Here is a 17091-nt window from a genome sequence, read left to right on the forward strand (position 1 = left end):
CACAGCGGCCGCCGGGACCAGAGGCTGTCCCCCTCCCCCTCCCGCCGCAGCGGCGGCAGCAGCTGGTATCGGTGTAAACAAGTCGCGGAGGCTGCGAACCCGGGCCGGGGGGCGGGGGGGGACGGCGCCCACCAGGAGCGCCCCCCACTCGCAGGCCAGGCCACCCCGGCGGACCGGACCCCCGCGCGCCCAGGCGAGGTGAGGCCCGCAAAGTCAGTGTTGCGCGTCGCCCCGCGCCCCCGCGGCGAGCACTGCCCCCTTCCCCCCGGCGCCCGCCCCTCGTCCCCGCGCCCCAGGTGAGCCCCAGGGTCTCAGGTAAGGCTCCGCGATGCAGGTAAGATCCCCTCGGCATAGACAAGGCCTCAGCGCCCCCAGGTAAGAGCCCGTCCCCTCCTAGGTGATCCTCCACCTTCACTGAGGCCTCCTGCCTTCTCCCAGGAGGGTGAGGCATCCTCTCCCCAGGTGAACTCCCTGTGCCTCAAGTGAAGTCGTCCCCACCTCCGGCAGTTCAGCTGAGGTCCTAAGGACCATACAATTCCTAACCCCCTCCATGTTCCCCCTAAACGGAGAACTGACAGCTCATCCACTCTAGAGCCCCTTCCTCCAGCTTCAGTTGCCAGGTCAGCGGGGGTGAGGCTGAAAGCAGGTGGGTGACTCATCTTGGGCTCCTCCTAGCCTCAGTTTCCCCATTGATGCAACTTGAGGACTCCTCAGTGAGTCAAAACTCAGATAGCTCTGGCCCCTGGAGAGGCTGCTGGCTCTGGGGAGAGGAGACAGCAGCCAAGTGTGACAGAGAGAGTCCCCGCGGCCCAGGGCATGCCTGCATGTGTGTGGCCCTGGTCCTGACAGCCCACTCCCTCCGCTGCAGGCACTGGGCTCCCTCTGCTCCCCGTGGGCCGCTCCCCGCGTGGGGCCACTGCCCCCGGCCCCCGCCATGGTGCGGATTTCAAAGCCCAAGACGTTTCAGGCCTACTTGGATGATTGTCACCGGAGGTATAGCTGTGCCCACTGCCGTGCTCACCTGGCCAACCACGACGACCTCATCTCCAAGGTAACCAGGTCACAGCTGGGGCTGGACTGGGAGGCTAGAGGGGCTGCCTGGCAGCTCCCCACCAACAGCCCTGACATCCCCTCCTTTTTCCCTCCCACCCTTTAGTCCTTCCAGGGTAGTCAGGGGCGTGCCTACCTCTTCAACTCTGTGTGAGTATTCAATCTCCCTTTCTTTCCCTGACCTCTGTTGTGACTTGTGACCCCTGGCATCATACTGAGACTCTCAGAGTCCCCTGGTTTGGGCAGGAAGCTTTGATCGCTTTTCTTTTGGATGCTAAGGACAGACACAGTAGGATACAAGCTAGAGGCGGGCTTTGTGATGGTGGGGACCCTCCCTGGGACTGCCCCCATGTCCCCACAGGGTGAACGTGGGCTGCGGGCCAGCCGAGGAGCGGGTGCTGCTGACAGGCCTCCATGCTGTTGCTGACATCCACTGCGAAAACTGCAAGACCACTTTGGGCTGGAAATATGTGAGTCAGTGACCTCTGACCCCAGGCTAGCCTTTGACCTGACCTCATATCACCTCCTCCTCAGAGCAGTCATCTGGTAATCTTTCAGGGTGTATAGGCCGAGTTCACCCAAGTCAAACTGTCTTTTCATCCCCTGACCATGTTCTCTCACATCCTGCAAGGGCTTTTAGAATTTTTCTCTTAACTCATCTTTCTCCTCACAGGCACAAACATTCCCATTTTAGAGATGAGAATATATAATGAGAATTACCATTTATTGAATGCTTATTTGCCAGGCACTGTTATGTGCTTGGCATATCTTATCTCATTCACTCATTACAGCAATCCTGTAGGTAGTCTGTTATTATCTCCACTTTACAGAAGAAGAAAGGAAGGCCCAGAGATGTTAGGTAACTTCCCCAAGGTCACACAGCTGGTAAGTAACAGAATAGGGACCAGAATCCTCGTTTTGTCTTTTTTTTTTAACTCCAAACCCTTGACCCCCAGCTTCTGTTGCCATTCAGAGAATCAGAGAAGTTGCCCAAGACCCCACAGCAACATGGAGCTTGGGTCCATGAGCCTCCTTTTCCACTGCCCTCATTGCCACTGCTGTTGTTCAGGGTCTGATTTCACCACCCTGAGCATCATTTCCTTATCTGGCAGTGGAGGATAAAGCCACCACCTGGCACCCAAAATTGTTACGGGGATCAGATTAGATGCAGCAAAAGAAGATGCTCTTGGGAAACTGCAAGTGACAGGAATCCTCAGGCATCTCTTGGAGCTGTGGTGCCTCTGTGAGGTGGATGCCCCAGGCAGAGACAGAACCCTGACCTGAGTTCACCCCTGGCCCTGCCACAGATTTGCTTTGTGTCCCTGGACAGGTGGTTTGGCCTCTCTGGACCTCTGTAAAATAAAGAAGTAGCCTGATCCAGAGATCAAAAACTCAAGTGCTTGCAGGGCCAAGCAGATGCTGTGGAGCTGCAAAAGGGGCAACATAGATCTGGAGAGGGGGTCAGTCTGGCAAACTGGAATGAGCATGGCCTGCCCCGTATTTTACTGTTTGAAAGTTACTTTTATTAAACTCTGTTGGCCAAACAAAACACATGTATAGGCCAAAATTGGCCCTCAGGCTACCAGTTTGTAATCCCTAGATCTTTTATTTTTTTATTATTATTTTCTAATTGATTAATTAATTTATTTATTTTTGGCTGCATTGGGTCTTCATTGCTGCGCACGGGCTTTTCTCTAGTTGCGGCGAGGGGGGTCTACTCTTTGTTGCAGTGCGTGGGCTTCTCATTGCGGTGGCTTCACTTGTTGCGGAGCAAGGGCTCTAGGCTCGCGGGCTCTAGAGCGCAGGCTCAGTAGTTGTGGCGCACGGGCTTAGTTGCTCCACGGCATGTGGGATCTTCCCGGACCAGGGCTCGAACCCGTGTCCCCTGCATTGGCAGGCGGATTCTTAACCACTGTGCCACCAGGGAAGTCCATCCCTGGATCTTTTAGAACCTTCCATATCCTCTCTGTTGGAGCCAACATTAGTACTTAAAAAGTACCTATGATTCAGAGAGTTCTCTCTATCCCCTATTAGTGAGAAACCTGGCCCTGCCATTTACCAGCTCTGTGTCTGTGGGCAGGTGGCTTGGTTTCTCTGGTTGACAGTTTCTTCATATGTAAAATGAGGCCAATCATATCCACTCCCCAGCCCCTATCCCTTTTGGTAAGGCCCTAGCTCCAGGGATGACAGCCTCTCCCCTCCTTTCAGGAACAGGCCTTCGAGAGCAGCCAGAAGTACAAAGAGGGGAAGTACATCATTGAACTCAACCACATGATCAAAGACAATGGCTGGGACTGACCTCTGCTCCTGACGCATGTGGCTCCAGCCCGGCCTGGCCGCCAGGGGGCGCCACTGGCTTCCCTCCACCCGAACGGAGCTCTGGACCATCAGGGCCTCTGCAGAGGAAGGATCCAGCTCCTGTACATATATTTTATTGCATGCACTGTGACCTTGGGGGGAGATCAGAAGGTGGACAAGGTGGACGACACCCCCGCACCTCCCTGCGATCTGGCTGGCTTGGATCTCATTTTTAACCCCTTCCTGCCCCGCCTGCCCTATAGATATGGCCTGTGTGCTTCTCTCTTGGCCCCAGTGCACCATCTGCCCTGTGAAATTCTCCTCCCACCGGGCACCTCTTACCCCACACGTGTCTGCTCCCCTTGTTCTGTAGCGTTTGTACATAATAAAACAATGGAGTGGAGACAGCCCCAGGCTCATGTGGAATCCGGGAAGGGGGGGACTCACATGCAGATTCCTGCCTCTATAGACCTGTTCCCTTTTGAGTCCCGGAGACATGGGGTAGGCACGGCGGTCAAAGCTGGGAGCCTTCGCTCCTGGAGCTCAGCTACCTTCTCTAGCACCGGGGGCGGATCTCGCTGCCGGTGGAGATTCCCGCGCCCACTCTAGCTCGCTAGGCCTTGACCTCAGCTGATCTGCATCTTCTCAGCCTGAACGTTTTGACGCCGCCTAGGGGCAGCTCTCCTGAGAGGCAACTGCGCCGCGGGTTTCACCGCCCCCCTCGTCCCAACTACAACTTCCAGCGGCCCCAGCGGCACCTGCCTGTCTCCTTCGCGCCAAACCTCGGCCCTGGGCCTGCTGGGAAGTGTAGTTCCGAGGGTTCCCCAACGCGGGACCTTCTGGGAAACCCGGGCGTCAGCGGTCAGAGACCGTCGAGCTGTCGGCGTCTCCAAACTTTTGAGACTAGGCCGCGGCTGGAGGTTTTTCAGAATGGGAACCGGGAAGGACTCCAGAGTTCAGGCCTCGGCTGCGGACTCCTCGAGGTCCCCGGTGCCCCGCATTAACAATAAGCTCTGGTCGCGTCCCTCCAGCCCTGCTCCTTCCCTCCAGTCATGCTTCGTCCCTCCAAGTCTCATCCTCCAAGTGAAGGGGGGGGGGGTCACCTGCCAGAAAAGTCTGGGGCGCCAAGGTCTGCCCCAGGACTCCAGGCTCCATCCCAGGGTCCAGGCCCCGCCCCTCAGTAGCTTATCCCTAGCCGGGGCTCCCCCCTTGGGAACGGGGACCAGCTGGCCGGAAGCGCCAAACTGCGTCCCTGTCGAGCCCCGGGGATCAATCAGGCCGAGGAGTTAATTATGTAATGAGGGGGCAGGGGGTCGGGGCTAATGAAGCCTGGGGGGGAGGGGAGGAGGGGAGGGTACCCAGGTATCCGGCCCCCTCTCGGACCCCTTCCAGGCCCCAGGGGTCTCCACCCCAGCCTAACTCCAGGGCCCCAAAGAGGGGAGGGGCTGTGATCCTGGGTCTGGAAGGGGCTGAGCTGTGAGCTATAAAGGGGGCATCTCTCAGCACTGGGGCACTCTAGGCAGCGTGACCTGAGGCCAGACAGGACTACTCCATGTACCATCCACGAGAGTTGTACCCCTCCCTGGGGACCGGCTACCGCCTAGGGCCCCCCCAGCCTGGAGCAGATTCCAGCTTCCCGCCTGCCCTGGCAGAGGGCTACCGCTACCCCGGTGAGCAGTGGGGGCAGCTCCTGTGTAGGAATTGGGGTGGCAGCTGTGGCCCTCGGCTGGCTCCTCATTCTCCTCCCATCTCCAGATCTGGACACTCCCAAACTGGATTGCTTCCTCTCCGGGATTGAGGCTGCTCCCCGAACTCTGGCCGCTCCCCCACCTCTACCCCCGCTGCCCCCAACCCTGGGCACTGAGCCGCCCCCTCCAGCCCCAGAGGGCCTTCATCCACTCCCTGGAGTCAGTCTGAGCCTGGAGAACCGGGAGTTGTGGAAAGAGTTCAACTCCGTGGGAACAGAGATGATCATCACCAAAGCTGGGAGGTGAGGGGGCTGGGCCAGGGTCCGAAGACCCAGTGTGTTCCTGGTGGGGGCCTCTTGGGAAAGGCAGAGTCCCCGGTGATGGGGCTAGGTGTGGGGATTCCTAGGGAGGCTAGAGCTCTGCCTGAGTTCAGAGTGTGACTATGGCCTGGGTCAGGGATTCTTCTGTGGCTGGACCAGGGGTCATTCTGTGGCAAGCGTCAAGGGTCAGTCTGTGGAGTCTGTGACTGGTTTAGGGACTGACCTATGGCAAGGGTCCTAGGTCAGTCTGGGCCGGGGGCAGAAAGTCGGGCTGGGTTATAAGTTAGTACGTGGCCTAGATCAGGGGTCAGTCTGTGCGTAGAGTCAGCATTCAGACTATGACTGGGGTCAAGGGCCAGCCACTGACCAGCATCAGGGAAGTCTGGCCAGGATCAGGGGTCACCTTGGAGGCAGGGATATGGTCAGTGTGCGGTCTTTATCTAGGCCAGGAGCTCAGGCACTAGCGCGGTGAGTCCCCTTTTTATTTTCTCTGAAGCAAGTTTGTCCAGCAGCTGTAGATTCTGGTGCTGGAGATCAAGCGAGGAGACGAGGGTGGGGAGCAGAGGCTCCTGGCAAGATTTCCAGAAGAAAAGTGTGTCACTCCTGCTTCTGCAAATGGAGTTTGAGGGGCCAGGGGTCAGGAGGCCAGACTCTGCTCCTAACCTGCTGTGTGACTCTGGTCAGATCACCTGACCCGTCGGTCCTGTTTCTCATCTGTAAAATGGGATGAGACAAGCTTATAGCTCTAAGATCCTGCCCTCTGAGTTCTGATTCCACATCCCTCGATTTTCTGTGACAACTGCGTGAGCCAGTGGCTATGCCCCCTTGCGGGTGCTGTGCCCACCCCTGGCCACTGGGTAGCTCCAGGCCTCTCCCCTCCCTTCCCCTGTCCAGGCGCATGTTCCCTGCTTGCCGAGTATCAGTCACTGGCCTGGACCCCGAGGCCCGCTACCTGTTTCTTCTGGATGTGGTTCCAGTGGACGGGGCTCGCTACCGCTGGCAGGGCCGGCGCTGGGAGCCCAGCGGCAAGGCAGAGCCCCGCCTGCCTGACCGCGTTTACATTCATCCTGACTCCCCTGCCACCGGTGCTCACTGGATGCGGCAGCCTGTGTCTTTCCATCGTGTCAAGCTCACCAACAGCACACTGGACCCCCATGGCCACGTGAGGCCCAGGCTGGGACCCCCCGGATAAGGGTTGGGGGTGGGACCAGGGTAGGGGGTCACTCCTGTTTCTTCCTTCCCAGCTGATCTTGCACTCCATGCATAAGTATCAGCCCCGCATACACCTGGTGCGGGCCGCCCAGCTTTGCAGCCAACACTGGGGGGGCGTTGCCTCCTTCCGCTTCCCCGAGACCATGTTCATCTCCGTGACAGCCTACCAGAACCCACGGGTGAGTGACCCTGCTTGAGGGGGTGGCGTGCCCTGCCCAGGCTGTGGGAGTTCTGACTCTGGATGTGCACCCCCAGATCACACAACTGAAGATTGCAGCCAACCCCTTTGCCAAGGGCTTCCGGGAGAATGGCAGAAACTGTAAGAGGTGGGCATCATTCATTCATTCACTCTTTCATTCATCAAATGTTTATGAATCGTCCACTGTGTGCCAGGCACTGTGCTGGATGCCAGGAACACAATGTAAGTAAAAACATGTATTCACTCACTGATTTGACAAATACTTATTTAGCACCAGCTTATGTGCCAGGCACAGTTCTAGGCAGTGAGGATGCAACAGTGAACAAACCAAAGCCCCTGCCCTCATGGAACTGATGATACTCTAGTGGGCGGAGTAGACAAGTAGACAAGAGAAATAAATATTATGTAATATGTTAGGGATAAGTTCTAAAGAGAAAAGAAAGCAAGCAAGGAAGATCAGAAGGACTGGAGAGAGGTATTTATTAGATAAGAGGCCTGGAAATGCCTCACTAAGAGGACATTTGAGAAAAGACTTGGAGGAAGTATGGGAGGGAGCCAGGTGGATATCTGGGAACATGCCAGGGCCCTGAGGTGGGAGCATGCCTGCGGTATGGCGGGTGTGGAGTGAGAGAGGTGATGGGTAGCCAGGTTATGGTGGGCTGTAAAAGTTTCGTTAGGACACTGGCTTCTAACTAACCCCTTCAGAGCTGGCCCTTGCCCTCAAGACACTTAGAGTCAGGCAGAAGAGATAGATATTAATTCAAGGATCACCCTAACAAATGTAACAGTATCACTCGACAAAGGTTATCAGGGAGGGCGTGTGGTGCTGTGGGAAGTCAGGAGGCCTCCTTTGAGGAAGTTATGCTTGAACTGAGACAAGAAGGAGGAGTAAAGCAGGTGAAGAGGGGACAGACGGGGATTCCAGAGTGTGGCTGAAAGGCAGCTAGTGGAGATGGGCAGCGTGAACAAGGTGGCATGAGCTGGGATCAGACCATGCCCTGGCCTTGTTGCTTGGGAAGGAGTTTCCATGGATTCTAAATGCAATAGGAAACCATTAGAAAGTTGTAAGTGGGGAATAAACCCCAGCTCTGCTATTTCCTGGTCATTTAATTCTCTGGCCTTCCATTTCTTCTTCTGTAAAATGGGTATAATAATGGCACCTACCTGATAGGGTCCCTGGGTGAAATGCCTGGCACCTGGTAAGTGCTCTTATTACCATCATCACCATCACCATTATCATCATCATCGTCGTCATCATCATCATCACCACCACCACCACCACCACCACCACCACCACCATCATCATCATCATCATCATCATCATCATCATCATCATCATCATCATCATCATCACTATTCCCCAGGGAGCGAGACGCCCGTGTGAAGAGGAAACTGCGGGGCCCAGAGCCAGTAGCCACAGCGACCTATGGGAGTGGAGGTGAATGTAGTCCCAGTGGTGATGGGGCCAGGCCTGAGATGCTGATCCTCCTTAGCCCACACTGTCCCTTCTGTCTCCCCAGATGCACCAGGTGGTCCCTGTGATTCCACACTGGGTGGGGACGTTCGTGAGTCAGATCCAGAGCAGGCCCCAGCGCCCGGGGAAGCTGCCCCAGCCCCAGCTCCTCCCTGTGGTGGCCCCAGTGCTGAGGCCTACCTTCTGCACCCTGCAGCTTTCCATGGGGCCCCTGGTCACCTTCCGACCAGGTGAGTGGGACAAGGGCACAGGGCTGGGCTGTTCCAGGCTGGGGATCCCTCTCCCCTGTTCTGATGCCTCTCTGCACTTCAGGAACCCCAGCTTCCCTGAGGCTCCAGACTCTGGGCGCCCAGCCCCCTACTCAGCTGCCTTCCTGGAGCTGCAGCCCGGGCCAGCAGGCTCAGGATACCCAGCAGCGGCACCCCCAGCGTCCTTTGCCTCGCACTTCCTCCAAGGGGGCCCCTTCCCTCTGCCCTACCCTGGGCCTGGGGCTTACCTGGATGTGGGCTCCAAACCAATGTACTGAGCCTTTGCTAAGCCCCTCTGCCTCCCTCCCCGTCTTCCATCACAAACCTCCAGTTCCCCTCCCCCAGGCCTGTTGCCCCCTCACTTCCACTGGCCCCATCCCCCATGCCAAATGGCTGCCTCGGGCCTCCCCCACCCCACTTCACACTTTGATTTCACTCCCACCCCCCTCTGGCTTCAAAGCTCTGGCTAAGCCGCTGGGAGTCCAGCTGGGGCCAGCTTCCCCTTCCCGGCTCTCACCTCGGTGTGAATGGAGGGAGGCTCTGCCTGGCCAAATGGGACCTGGGACCAGCACTCCCACCTCCCAGCCTCACCCTTGGGCCCGGCAAGTTCTACCCCGTCGCCCCAGTGCAAGCCACGCCGGTCTCTTCTCAGGACTAGAGTATTTTTTGTTAATAAAACTCGGAAGACATCTGTGTTCTGGAAACATTGGGCTAATGGTGTTCGGCCCCGAGTGGGGCTGTGTGAGCACAGGTTCTGTGAGGAGACCCAGGCCCCAATCTAGACTTGTCATTTCCAGCTGCTTGACCTTGTGCGTGTAAATCAACACTCTGGGCCTGTTTCCTCTTCAGGAAAATGGGGGAATCAGTGTCTTGACACTCAATGTTCTGAGAATTAAATAGGGCTGCCTGAGAACCCGCCCCTCTACCTAGCACTCAGGAAGCCCTCAGGAGCGGTCACTGTCACTGGATGGGGACCAGGAGGCTCTGGGCAAGTTGACTGGCCTGAGCCGCACCTTGCTGGCAGGACTGGGGTTCCAGGGCAGTCAATGTCCTGACGTCTACCAGGCTGCGCTGGCACCACTGCTCATCCCCAATCAATTCTGACACAAACCCAAAGACCATTTTTCTTCTTTTATTAGATTTTTTTTCTTTTTTTTTTTCTTCTCAAAATTTTTATCTAAAAACAAACAAAAAAACAAAAAAAAAAAGGAAAAAAAAGAAAAACAAAATTATTGGAAACTTCACGGTTCAAGTGGGGAGACGGGGGAGGAGGAGCATGGAGCCAAGGCTCCAAGCCTCTCCAGAAAAGTCCTCACCCACGAAGTGCCCTCTTTTGGGGGGACAGCACAGCCGGGGACAGCCCCCCAGCCTTCATCTGAAGAGGGCAGAGTCACAGTGGTCCAAGGGCCAGAGGGGCTGGAGGAGGCAGGGGCCAAAGGGGTCACAGGAAGTAGTCAGCCACGGGCTTTTTGGAGGGGATGCCCCGTGTCTCTTGGGGAGCGGCCTCAAAGATGATGAAATCTTTCTGGAGATGCTCGTCCAGCTCCAGGATGGCTGCCACATTCCCACAGCTGGAAGTCGGAGGGCAGCAGGGTTAAAGAAGCGGGTCAGCCTAGATCCCCACCTCGACCTCCCGGCCCAGGCAGCTCACCGGTAGCAGTAGTTGGGTGCCGACCACACAGTGAGTACAGTCTCGTTGAAGTGCCACTTATAACCTTCCATCACCAGTTGGTGGGCACGGCAGATCATGTCAATGTCGTTGGCTGCATTGAACTGGGCCACCACGTCACTGCCAAATAGGTAGCCAGCCCCACGGGGGCTCACGCCCCAGCCTGTTGTGTCTGAGGCAGATGAGGGTAGGGATGCCGAGAGGGTGTCTTCAGGGCATCAGTGGTTATCCGCGGCCCTTTGCAGGAGAGTACCCTGCCCCTCCCCCAGTTAGGCCTGTGCAGCAGGAGCACAGGGCCCGAATGCGTTCTGAGGGAGCCTGGGGGCAGGACAGCAAATGCTGAAGCAGATAAGCTCCAAAGAAGAAAGAATTTCCTGATAGTTGAGCCACCTCACCATCAGGGTGACCATGTAATTTACTGTCCAAACAGGTACACACAAGAGCAAAAGGAGGTGCTGACAGTAACCAGGCCAGGACAGCACCTGTGACCCCGGGCTGCCCAGCCGGCGGGGAGGTAGTAACAGGGCAGCGAGGGAGTGGAGGCTGCTGTTACAGCACAAGAGCCCTAGACGGGGATCAGGAGGCTTGGCTTTCATCTCGGCTCTGCTCCATCTAGCTGAGGAGGCCCACAAAATGAGGGGTCCTCAGGGGGCTACCATTCTGGGAGTCTGACCTCTGCAGAAGCCCCTTCACATTCAGGGAGCCGATGATTTTGTCCTCAACAAGCCCCTGAGCAATGACATACATCCCCCCCAATCCCCCAGCTCAAAGCACCCAGCTCCCCATGTTCTCCTCCTCCTCAAGGGTGCCAGCCAGTTGGCAGTCAAGCATGGACGCCAGTGAGGACCAGCCCCGCTCTGCTCTGTCCCAAACTCACCGGCTCGGGCTTTCCCTTCAAGGCACCTGCTTTAACCACAGGACCCCCTCAGTCACTCACCAAACTACGAGTAGAGCTCCTGCCCTCACCTTCAGGGTCGGACCAGAGCAGGTCACACATGGGCCCGTCATGAGGCACCTCTTGCTTTCGGTCAATTGTCCGGATCTGGTCCAGTGTCTGGATGGAGGGGGAAAGGCCCCCGTGCACACAGAAGATCTACAGGGCAGAGTGAGACAGGTGGGAAGGGAGGCTGAGGCCCAGCGCCTCTTCCATCTCTCCCATTCCCGGGAGCTGTGTGGCGGGCCTACCTTGCCATCGATGATGGCCGACAGGCTGAGGTAGTCAAAGATCTCAGTGCAGTAGCGCCACACGGTCACCGAGCCGTACTTGCGCAGACACTCGTCATAGAAGCCGTAGACCTGGGTGATCTGACGGCTTTCGTGGTTGCCCCGGATCAGGGTGATGCGGTCAGGATAGCGAACCTGGAGGTAGGCACCACGCCAGGCCTGGGGTCGAGGCTCTGTCTCGTGCTCCTAGATGTCCTCACATCTGCCAGCCCCGCTGCATCCTCATCACTACCGCCGTGGCCCAGATTCATGTCACCTCTGCCTGAACGGTGTTACATCCACCTCACACGCTCCCAGTCCCTCCTCCAGAGGAGGCAAAGCTGAATCCTCTCCCACCTCCTGCCCACCTCACAACTACAAACCTAATGGCCCCTCCTTCATCCACCAGGTACAGACCAAGCCCTTAGCAAGACACTTAGAGCACTTTGTCATCTGGTCCCTTACAGCCTCTCTCCCCCCAGTGGATAATGTACCCAGCTGAACTCAACTCCTTGCCACTTTCTGAACTGGATGAACCTCTATTTCCTCCCCTACAATGCCGTCCCTCTGACCTCATCCTCCAGGGGCCCAATCAGATGTCCCCAAGTCAAGGAAAGCTTCTCTGACCACCCAAGCAGAATCTGTCCGTCACCAGCAGCACAGCTCAAGAGTTGGGGGTGGATGGAGCAGGAGATGAGGGCCGAAAGGATGCAGACAGGTCAGGCCTGAGGTGGCCCGGGTCTGGGGTCCAGAAGTCAGGGGGTCCCACCTTAAGTGCCAGCAGCAGGAGGAACGTTTCAACGCTGTAGAAACCACGATCCACAAAGTCCCCCATGAAGAGGTAGTTAGTCTCAGGGACGTCGCCTCCCACCTGAGGAGGGAGGAAGAAGGTTCTGCTTGGTCCTAAACTGTCCCCTACCCACTGTGGTGGCCCATTTCCAGTCAAGTTGAGGCCCTTCTTTCACAATGGGCCCACCTGACTAGGGGCCTCTGGCCTCCACTCCACTCACCAAACTCAAAAGTTTCCACTCTCAGTTAAAGGGGTCTTCCAGTCATCCCCCAGGTCACCTTTCCCATTGTTTCCCCACACTCACTCTGAACAGCTCCTTGAGGTCATAGAATTGTCCATGGATGTCACCGCATACCTGGAAGTGAGAAAGCAGGTCGGAACTCAACAGTCCGAAAGCCTCTGCTACCAGGGGCTGTCCTTCAAAACACCCACTGCTGGAGAAGATCCTTATCACTCGGCTAAGCCTCTGCTTCTCAGGGCCAAAAATCTACTCTCCCACCCCAATCTCCCCATCCCACACTGAGTGCCAACTATTCTGGGGGCAAGAGCTAGAGCCAATTCTTTCCAGCTAGACCTGCAGCTCCCAGAGGACCTGGCCCCCTCCTCTCCCTACTCCCCACCAGGCACCCAGAATAAAGTCACTAGTAACACACAGGAACACGTGGAGTCATCACTCACCGAACTGAGTTCTTCTGCCCTGGTCAAGAGCATCCCTCCAATGACTCCAAAGACCCTGCCCATAACAGCCAATTCTTCTAGCAAAGCTCCCTTGAAGATGGGGCTCTCAGGGATGAGGGGTAGACCTCGGAGCCCACAAGATTAAGGGGAATGACCACGTGCCTAAAAGACCAAGCCAGGCTGTGGAGGGATGGCGGGTACTCACTGTGACTGGCGAGTCCACCCTCTGCACGTTGCTCTCCTCCACCAAGATCTCTCTGGAGACAGGAGAAGACCAGGGTCACCAAAGCCGAGCCAGCCCAACCCTATTCCTGACCTTTTCTGCGGGGGAGGGGAGGATATGAGGCTGTCCTTGAACCTCTAGGGGGCAGGTCGGAGGTGTGCAATTTCCCCAGGATAGTCTGACCACAGCCCCACTGCTCGAGACCCTTCTGTGCGTGGCTCCCTGCTGCCAACAGGCCAAAGCCCAAGCTCTTATTCAGCCTTTGCAAGGAGTCTGGGACTTTCCCGGCCTTGACTCTCCACGCTGCTCCCTTTCACACAGCCAGCACTTACTCCCAGAAAACAGATGTCCTCCTCCTCCTCTCCACGGAGCCCTCTGCTCAGAGACCGTGCCCTTGGCCGAGCTCTTACAGCCCCTCTCTCCCCACCACAGCGGCCTCCTCCCGGACTGTCCCAAGTCATGGGGATGGTGCCCTGGGCAGGCCGGCCGTCGGAGGCACCTTCAAAGTGATACGCTGTTGACGCTTTTCTATTATTTATGTAGAGGAAGTGAGGACTTGGTCCTCCCTTTCTCCTTGCAGTGCAGTCTACTTCTACCTGAGTGAGCTTGACATGAAATTGCTTTGTCCGTTACAGACACCTAATTGTAAGTAATGCCGTGTTTCTAGATTTTGTCCTTGATGATCACGGCAGCGTGAACGCTTCAGTTCACACCACGTGCCAGGACGGTAGTAAGAGCTCTGCATGGATGACGCAGGCAATCAAACCACCACCCTCGAAGGCAGGCACTGTGATGATTCCTATGGCTCAGATGAAGAAAGCGGCCAGTCACACAGGCAGAAACTGAACCAAGGCAGCCTGCTCCAGAGTGTGGCCCTTACCAAGCTAGTCTGATGTGGGAGGCACTTGCTCAGCCCTCTCTCTCTGCCAGTCCCCTCCCACAAGACCAGGAGTTCCTTGGGTTTAGGGCGCTCTGTACGACTAAGGTGGCTCCAGGGAGGTGTGCCTCGGTTTCCAGGAACGGCAGGAGGCGCTGGCGGTGGTCCAAGGGGCCAGCCGGCAGCTAGGCTCTCCCACCTGTACTGCATCTTGTGCCAAACATCCGCCACATGACTGCTTATGATGACCTTTCCAACTGACTTGGGAGGTGCTTTCCATCCTCATCTGACAAAGAAACTGAGGCTTTAGAGAAAAAAGGGGCAGAATCAAGGTCACAAAGCTGGAGAGTGGCTGAATTGGAACCTCGGGGGCCCAATTTCCTGAGACTTTATACCAGCCCCTTCCACAGACTCTGGGTCGCAACCTACCTCAGTGCCAGCAAGGCCTCAGCACAGCGTGGGAACCAGGCCCCAGCTCTGTCACCTGCAGCACATCACCAGCCCTCTCAGGGCTCACACCTGCTCACCTTCACTTCCACAACGAACACTGCCGACCAAAGCGCCAGACCCTGTCCCTGGATATGAAGAATCTCATGCAGGCTCCGTAAGGATTTCAAAGACTTGGAGATGTAGAGTGACTTGACCAGGGTCACACTGTTTATAGGTGACAAAGCTATACTTCATACTGAAGACCACCCGATTCAAAACCCTCGGCCGTTCTAATGTGCTGATGTTTTTCACAAGAGCAAATTCAGCTCCCAGGCCTCTGTAGTTCCAAGGTTTCGAGCCTCCGTACCCTCTGAGCGAGCAAAAGCTCTTGACACGACCAGCCTCAGCCTGGGCCCCTGGTGGGTCCTCAGGAGGCCACGGCCAGGTGCTAGAGTTGGTCCTCCTCCAGATTGGGCCTGGGATAACAATGGCCACCTCAGGCCTGAGCCTAGTACCTCCAAGCTCCATCGTAGGAGCTGGGCAGGACCCTTCCACTCCTCAGTAGCCCCCTGCTGCCTCTCACAGAGTCTAAATGTCTGTCTGCCTGGCTGTCAGTGAGCGTGGAGTATGGTCAAAGACCTGGATCCAAAACCAGGCTCCCCTCCAATCAGCTGTGAGACCAGGGGCAAGACATTATCTTCTCTGAGGCTCAGTGTCCTCTTTGTGAAATACTCATCCCATGCCCTGCCTATTCCACAGGGCTGCAAAGAGCAATGAAGACTGAATACATGAAGAGCCACAGACGAGCACTGAAAAGCAGGCCCTGCCTGTTCACCAAATCCACGCAGGCCCTGTCTCGCTGTTACAAGTTTGTGTGGGGCAAAGCCAAGCAAAGAGCCCGACGGCCATTTTCTCTCTGGATGGCCTTGGTCAAATCACTAGGCTTCAAGGAGTCACAGCTTCCCATTCTGTAAAATGGGGCTAATAATTCCAACCTCACAGGATGGCTGTGGGAAGGAAATGGATATAAGTTCTTTGCCAGTACAAGGCCAGGCTAACAGTGGGCCTGTTGTTCCATCAATGTGGGGTAATTCTGCTGGCACTTTCCCCACAATTCTCCAGCATGGTGGAAGCCATGGAAAGTTCCTCAGGAGGCAGGTAACTGGTCTCCTCACCGCTGCCCACACATCTCAGGGCTCCACTCCTATTCTAATCCTGCTAGGAATGCCCTTCCTCACTGGGCCTGCCCCCATCAGCTATCCAAATTATTTTCATCTTTCAAGGCCACCTTCTCTTACAATCCTTCTCTAATAACTTCTGTCCATATCAGCATTGCCCTCTTCCTACAAAATAATTTCAGTAACACCCAACGTTTGTTCGGCACTTACATTTTACCAAAGCCTATGCTAAGCGCATCCCAAGCACCAACCATCTTATTAAGTACTATTATCCCCACATGAAGAAACGGAGTCTCAGAGACCTCAACATCACCAACACAGCGAGGAAGTTGGCAGAGCTGATTCCAACCTAGTGCCATCATATTCCAAAACCTGGTTCTTAATCACTACATCACCCTACTTCCCACAGAACTGAGTTGGGCCTCCCTCCACACCTTGCTTAATTCTACTCTGACTTATTGGCTACTATTTCCTAGGCTCCCACAATGAATATGAGAGTGATCCAACTCCGCTTTCTTGCATTATGGCCCGAAAAGGGACAGGACATGGAGAACTGGCTTCACGACCCATCACTTAATTGTTGAATATGAGAGTCCTCACCTGTAAGATGGGATCAATTCCATCCACATTTTAGGGTTGTTATTAGAATTAAAAGAACACTGTAAACCACAGAGTCTTTAGCGTTTCTGCCTTGAACTCCTGTTCTTGCTGACACTCCCTTTTATCATCTTATTCTTCGAGGTCTATCCCAAAGTTCCGCCAAGAAACGTTCTCTGCTCCCCCCAGACAGATAGGGTTGTTTCCCTGAGCTTCCTAAGTACTTTCTGTAACTAACTCCACTGAAAACACATCATCTAATACTTCAAGTGTCTTCATCCAGGTCTGTCTTCCCCCAACAGGCTGGCTGCTCCTCGAGGGAAGAGGCCCTATTCCGCTCCTCTCCGGGAAAGCTTCCAGGATGAGCCAGGCCCAAAGTTCTCAGCTGGGTTTGCCCCGGGCCGGAACCCCAAGCCTCTCTTCCCCGGAGCCACAGGGCTCACCTAGCCTTAGCGCACAGGGCCTTGACTTCGCTCTCTTTGATGAGCTCGCAGCGCCGCAGCTGCTCGATCTGCCGGTCCAGGTCGCTGATCTCCGCCATGGCCCACCCCCCGGCGCGGGTCAGAGCCGGGGCCGCCGCCCCCTCCGCACCGCACAGGGGTCTCCTGGGAAAGGCGAAGACAAGCCCGCGGATCAGAGTGTCCCTAGGGGGCGCCGGGTCGGGGTCGGGGGCAACTCGATTCTGGAGCTGGTCCGGCCTCCCCACTCCCGCCTCCCCTCACATCGGCCCCCGGGCCCCCAGCGTCCCACAGGCCGGGCCGCACCCCCGCTAACTCCCGTCGAGCCCCGCGGGCCCGCGCTGGGGACGGCGGCCTAGAGGGGTCTCAGACTATTACCGCCGCTGCGACTCCGGCTCCGGCTCCCGGGGTCCCTGTCTTCCTCCTTCCCTCCGCTTTGGGCCGCCGCCACCACCGCCTCTACTTCCGGCCCCGCCGCGGAAGCAGAGGAAGAGCAGTTC

The 17091-nt window shown here is 56.4% G+C and overlaps 3 protein-coding genes across 3 annotated transcripts; 2 read left to right on the forward strand and 1 right to left on the reverse strand.

The window, feature by feature from the left end:
- The first annotated feature begins 24 nt into the window (after positions 1-24).
- On the forward strand, positions 25-3755 carry YPEL3 (yippee like 3). Its single transcript, XM_061208944.1, has 5 exons — positions 25-198; positions 869-1051; positions 1157-1200; positions 1412-1520; positions 3259-3755. Exons 2-5 carry the CDS (start codon positions 935-937, stop codon positions 3346-3348), a joined length of 360 nt encoding a protein of 119 aa, XP_061064927.1. The 5' UTR covers positions 25-198; positions 869-934; the 3' UTR covers positions 3349-3755.
- A 1112-nt stretch (positions 3756-4867) lies between these two features.
- On the forward strand, positions 4868-8856 carry TBX6 (T-box transcription factor 6). Its single transcript, XM_061208943.1, has 8 exons — positions 4868-5018; positions 5104-5338; positions 6251-6518; positions 6601-6747; positions 6824-6894; positions 8132-8205; positions 8288-8471; positions 8554-8856. The coding sequence occupies exons 1-8, from the start codon at positions 4901-4903 to the stop codon at positions 8765-8767; spliced, it is 1311 nt and encodes a 436-aa protein (XP_061064926.1). The 5' UTR covers positions 4868-4900; the 3' UTR covers positions 8768-8856.
- Positions 8857-9607: 751 nt separating this feature from the next.
- Positions 9608-17069, reverse strand: PPP4C (protein phosphatase 4 catalytic subunit). Its single transcript, XM_061208347.1, has 9 exons — positions 16970-17069; positions 16577-16738; positions 13035-13086; positions 12456-12506; positions 12131-12232; positions 11344-11517; positions 11125-11251; positions 10141-10330; positions 9608-10060 (listed from the first exon to the last, which is right to left on the reverse strand). The coding sequence occupies exons 2-9, from the start codon at positions 16672-16674 to the stop codon at positions 9931-9933; spliced, it is 924 nt and encodes a 307-aa protein (XP_061064330.1). The 5' UTR covers positions 16675-16738; positions 16970-17069; the 3' UTR covers positions 9608-9930.
- Positions 17070-17091: the final 22 nt, after the last annotated feature.

This window comes from Eubalaena glacialis, chromosome 13, assembly GCF_028564815.1.
Source record: "Eubalaena glacialis isolate mEubGla1 chromosome 13, mEubGla1.1.hap2.+ XY, whole genome shotgun sequence".
Lineage (NCBI taxonomy): Eukaryota > Metazoa > Chordata > Mammalia > Artiodactyla > Balaenidae > Eubalaena > Eubalaena glacialis.